The 6,000-nt window shown below is 36.8% G+C and overlaps 1 protein-coding gene across 2 annotated transcripts in view; it reads right to left on the reverse strand.

Annotated features, from left to right (window-relative positions):
• The window catches only part of FUT8 (fucosyltransferase 8), a 66,423-nt gene that overhangs the window by 21,640 nt on the left and 38,783 nt on the right, over nt 1-6,000 (reverse strand). The window contains exons 4-5 of one of the 2 annotated variants that reach the window (XM_015864462.1): nt 3,616-3,731; nt 3,318-3,483 (exon numbers count right to left, since the gene is read on the reverse strand). In XM_015864462.1, the coding sequence (XP_015719948.1) occupies nt 3,318-3,483; nt 3,616-3,731 (282 nt within the window). Of the gene's footprint in view, nt 1-1,996; nt 2,107-3,317; nt 3,484-3,615; nt 3,732-6,000 lie in introns of those variants that run through there. The other variant, XM_015864463.2, reaches the window with a different exon arrangement.

The following is a 6,000-nucleotide window of genomic DNA, read 5'->3' on the forward strand; positions in this document are numbered from 1 at the left end:
TTTTTTTAGAATAAGCACAATTGCTATTGATTATATCTTACATACAAACTTCTTTCAGTACCACAGTGGTTTCAGATTTCCAAGCTGAGCAGTGCAGTTGACTTGCTAGAGGGAAAGGATGCTATCCAGAGGGATCTGGACAGGAGGCTTGAGAGGTGGGCCCATATCAACCTTGTGAAGTTCACCAAGGCCAAGTGCAAGGTTTGACCTCTGAACTGGGGCAATCTCAAGCACAGATACAGGTTGGGCAAGTAATGTCTCGAGAGCAGACCTTAGGGGGAAGCATTTGGGAGTGCTGATTGATGGGAGATCCAACATGAGTTGGCAGTGCACACTTGCAGCCCAGAAGGGCAATCATATCTTGGGTTGCATCAAGACAAGAGTAACCAGAAGGTCAAGAGAGGTGTTTCTGCCCCTCTACTCTGTTCTTCTGAGATCCTACCTGGAGTATTGTGTCCAATGCTGGAGCCCCCAACTCAAAAAGGACCTGAGTTAGTTGAAGGAGGTCCAGAGGAAGGCTATGAAAATGATCAAAGGGCTGTAGCACCTCCCCTATGATGACAGGCTGAGAGAGCTTGGGCTCTTAAGCTTGGAGAAGAGAAAGCTTATAGCAGCCTTCTAATACCTGAAGGGGGTCTAAAGGAAAGCGCTGGGGAGGAACTTTTTATAAGTGCCTCCTCCCTGGAAGCATTCCAGGCCAGGCTGGATAGAGCTTTGAGCAACCTGGTCACAGGTAGGTGCCCCTGCCTATAGCTGGGGCTGGAACTACATGATCTTAAAGATCCCTTCCAATCCAAACCATTCTATGATTCCATAGAACTATTCATCTAATAACTTTCAGAGGTCTACAATGCACATTTTCAATATTTAGCATAAAGTAGTACGTGCTTCTTCACATCCTTAAGTAAAGACAGAAATGAAGATAAGGCTGTCAGACAAAAGTACAAGTAACTTTCATGTTGACTTCATGAGCTAGCAGTCATTGGTATTGGAAAGAAAGGAATAAGAAAATAATTCATCATAGGAGGCAGGGTGTATGGTAACAGTTGAATCATGGTCTGAACCACTGATCCAGCACCTGGGGAAAGGACCTGGTCAGCCCTGGGAGCACAATCCCCTTTGTGACCAGAAGGAGTGGAGCCTCGCTGCATCTCCCAGACCCCATTTAAGGGCAGACTGCCACTGTGGAAGGATCTCTGATTAGAGATAAATCCCTCGTGGAGTCTTTCCTGCAAGCAGAGATCTTTGGAGATGGGAGGGTACTTTTCCTTTCCCTCATAACCCCGTTTCATCAGTGCTAGTTCCTTTGCTGTTACACTCTTCCGTCACCTTTCCACCACATTAGTTTTTCCAACTGTAACAGAGGGACAAAAATATTCTACAGTCAAATCACACCACAATTTAAGATTGAACTGTCGTGACAGCCTAACATGAACTAGGGCATATAAACACAGCAGTAGTGTACAGAAGTTATTTGGTCTCCATGATGGATCTCAGTAGTTCTGACATACTATTTGCTCCAGTTCTGGCACACAGTTTAAAAGATATGTCAGGAATCAATGGCTTGAAGTCTAAGAAGCCTAAAAGAAGATAACTGTGGAACAGAACAAATATTTCAGAGTTAATTACTGAAACAAACTGCCTAGGGAATTTGGTAGCTTATTTGTTTGTTTGTTGACTGCTTAACAGAAGATATGAGGTCTTTCTGAAATTCTGCTTTACCCAAGCTCTTCTTTTACTTCAAACATACATTACTGCACTCAGCAGAGAAATAATTGGATGAAATGTAATGATCTATTTTATATAGACAATAACTCTAGATAATTGAATGGTCCCTTCTCACTTTAAGTACCATCAATCTGTGACATTTTATGTTTGAAAGATTAAATTATAAAATTAAATCAACTGAAGTCTTTGCCCAGACTTATAATCAAAAGCATTATTTTTAAACTATCGGTTTAAATATTATTTTACATGACTTCCAAAAGTTTCTTACCAGGTTTTCCTTCTACTACAGTAATATTTTCAAAGGCTCATGCTTTACTACTGATGTTCAAACATGCAGGTCTCTCAGCTTTTTGGGGAGAGATACTTGTTTAAGGAAGTATATTTAATTAATTCCAAAATTTTCTTCTGACTGTTTACTAACAAGACAGAAATTGCCACTGTAATCCTGTTGGGAAGATAACATTTTAAATATAATAGGTTTACAGAGGTTTCACTGAATTTGCAACACTTACTGAATTAATTTTGTTGAGAATGAACAAAACTCATAGAGAATGTTAATATAATATAATAGTATTTCAATAATATGGAGGCCAGAATATCCACAACAACATAATAATGAATACTTTAATAAAGATAATTTCTAATATATTCTTCATTAAGCTTTTAAGGTCATTTTTAAGGAAAATGACTTCAGAATGATAACTAATCCTGAAATAATGACCGTACACAATTTTAAATTAATTACAATTATGTAGTAATCAACATAATTTATGACTCAGTTATTTGGATTACTGATGAAAATAGTAGTGTTAACTACTTTAGCTGTTACATAGTACTGCTTACACACAGTTAAGGACTTCTCTACTTCTTATGCTACCCTGCCAATGAGAAACCTGGGAATACACAAGGAGCTGGGAGGTGACACAGCTAAGACTGCTGACCCAGACTCAAAGACATTCCATATCACACAGAGTCAGCAATAAAAGCTTGGGTGAAGAAGGAGGAAGCGAGAACATTCAGAGTGATGAGGTTTGTCTTTCCAAGAAACTGCTACGTAGGCCACACCTGATTTTCATGCAAGTGTCTGAACATCAGAGGGGAAGTAGTGAATTAATTCCTTGCTTCATTTGCTTTCATGTGCAGCTTTCGCTTTACCTAGAAAACCATATTCTCTCAACCTACAAGCTCTTACACATTTATCTTTCCAATTCTCTCCATTCCACCTTGGCAGAGTGAGCAAGGGGCTGTGCGGTGCTGACATATCTGCCTACTGGGGTTAAACCAAAGCAGTACACATGCACATACATGGATGCAAGTTAAAAGCAACAACAGGCATCTGTGGCCCAGATCTTTCAATTAAAAATCCAAAGTTAAAGAGTTACACTGTAAGCTGTAGTAACATAAACTGAATATATAATTTATACCTCCCACTAAATAAAATCATAGTTTTGTTTTCATGCTTCAGACATGCTGTTTTAGCCCAAATACCAATAACTTACCCAAATAATTTTTAAGCAGTACATCAATATTATACTTAAATCAATTCTTTGTTCTTCCATTACACATGCAAAAGCAACTAATACAAATACCTTTCCTGATGCCCCAAATCAGACAGAAATTCATCTATGCGTCTTTGCAGTTCATTTCCTTCCAAATTTTTTAACTTCTTCAATTCACTCTGGAGGAAAAACCAAAGTTCTTTAGCCCCATTTTCAATCCTTCTCCTCAGTATTTCATGATCTTTTCCAAGGCCTCCTATTAAAATCAGAGAGGGAAAAAAAGAAAAAAAAAAAAAAAAAAGCATCAGCAATTGTTAAGAAATTAAAACGTTTGTCACATGGAATACCAAAAACATTTTTAAAAGTAAAAGAAAGCTTATCTACTAACCATCTCCTGTCTGCTTCTTATAGTTTTCTATCTGTTCTTTGGCCTTTAAAAGCTGCTCCTCTAAAGCATGTACTTTTCCTGCAGCTGGTCCCTGATCAATGGGTCCATCTGGTATCCTACGACATACAAAATAAAGAAATACCATTTATAAACAAGTTATATTTGCTAGACTGTGTGTGATACTTCATCTCTCCTCTGACTTCCATTACATGTTGGTTTGCTGTTCTTGGGTTTGATTTTTCATTTTAACTAGAAGAAATTAAATATATTAACATAAAGATGTTAAAAGCTCAAGGACATAGAACAATGTATAACATAGCTGCAGCATATAGATTCAACCTAACATTAAACTATGCTGTTTACAAGACTTCCCCTCACAGACAATACCAATCCAAGGCCCTTCTTAAGAAATTTTTTCTTTCTTAAGAAATATTTGCAGCAGCTTAACTCCCTTTCTGATAGGAATAACCAAAGACATTTGTTGGACTGACAGACACACAAGCTAATTCAGGGATGTGTCTTTAAAAGATTCAAGTTCTGACTTCCATAGCAACTCCACTTTTCAATTAATTGTCCTACATATATAAACATGATTTCAATGTGTTGGGGTATTTTTTTTAGTTGTTTTTTAAATTCAGCACAAGATTGTATCTTCTTAAATGCACCATTTTGAAAATTTGTGAGTCACATATCAGCCCTTAGAATATTATAGAGGTTTTCTTATCAACTGAAATTGAATAAAAAATAAAAAAAACTGAAACTTTGGAAGAATAGAAATAGATGATGTCTTCTACATGTTTCATGAATTAAAAGTTATGGGAGAGAAAATAAAAACCCTTTTTAACTATGCAGAAATGAAGCTTCTGGTGGATCTGAGCAATAAAAACTATTCAATTTTGTACAAAACTCTCATAAAAAATGACCCTGAATAGGAAAAGAAGACAAATCCCTAAAACAATAAAGAAAACAATTCTTGGAAATCACAAAGATGATGCCTCATTATCACCAAATAGGTAATGATCATAAAGAGATTCTCTCTCCACACATGAATACACTGTTTCAAGACAATGAAAGGACATCTTCTGCCAGACCAGTGATGCCTCTTGCACAGAGAAACCACAGGCTAGAGGGATTATCATCACCCTAAAATTGAAATTACATCTCAGTAGGATCTTTAGAAGGCTGTCATTAACCTCTGATCTGGATAATGAAAAAGTAACATAAATTCAGGAGATGGTAAAGTCTGTTTTCACCTAAACATTTCAAAGGGATAAATACTTAATATGTGTATGAGAAAGGTGTATTACATGAAGCACAGCATTGAGGCCCCCCCCTAATTCCCCACCCCCTCTGGAGAGAGAGGGAAGAGGGAGATAAAAGAAGGGCTGTGTGGCCTCATAGAAATTCATTAAAAAAAAAAACAACAAAAAACTAAAGTCTTAAAACTCCATGTTAGAAGAAATATAGGGATAATTAAATCAGTGTGAGATGTTTTGTCTGCATATTAAAACTCTTACCATTCATTCTACCGTGGCAAATAGAAAGGAGCGATCAATAACCTCATTTGTTTTGTAGTGCACTGACAGAGCAAGCATAACAAAACTGTAGAAAATATTCTAAGCTTAATCACATGTACTCACAAAATATCCCCCTCCCATATAAACAAGTGAAGACCACATGTTAGTGAATTTGATTCTGTGACAGTGTCATAGTACCGTACTGGACCAACACATGGTATTAACCATGCACAAGCCAACCTTAAAAAAAGTAAAAATAAAAAAAAAACTGAAACGAATTTCAGCTCCTGCAGTAGGTTTTGTGACCACAAGATTGAAACCTGTTTGGAATCCATCCATTTGGAACCACAATTTAGACTGTGACAGGAGAACTCACCACAGATTTACTGTAAATTTTCAAGGAAAAATGAAACAGCTTACTTTGCCTAAGCCACATTCCCTAAATTAGAACTTATTAAGTAAGCTATGTGATATAAAATTGCTCTACTTTGAAATCTTCAGACAGCCTACAAACATAAATTCAGTCTGCTAATGTAGCAACTAAATCCTAGTGAAGGATGGATAATATGAATGAAGCACAGTAACTGTTATCATCTGATACAATCAAGATTTTAAAAAAGAGAAGCATATGCCATTTAAAACTCAACTTGCTCTGACATACTGCAGGGAAAATGCTTACAGTGCTTCCATTGCAAGACAAAAAGAGCAAGGATGGAGGTAGGAAAGGATTACCCTAAATAAGTTATTTGGATTTTTAAAAATTACACCACTTTAGGATAAAACAAAGATAACTTTTTTTTTTTTTTCCTTAATCTGTTACTTAGTTCCTGGGAAGATTATGGAACAGATCCTCCTGGACAACATGCTT

The sequence above is a fragment of the Coturnix japonica genome, chromosome 5 (genome assembly GCF_001577835.2).
Source record: "Coturnix japonica isolate 7356 chromosome 5, Coturnix japonica 2.1, whole genome shotgun sequence".
NCBI lineage: Eukaryota > Metazoa > Chordata > Aves > Galliformes > Phasianidae > Coturnix > Coturnix japonica.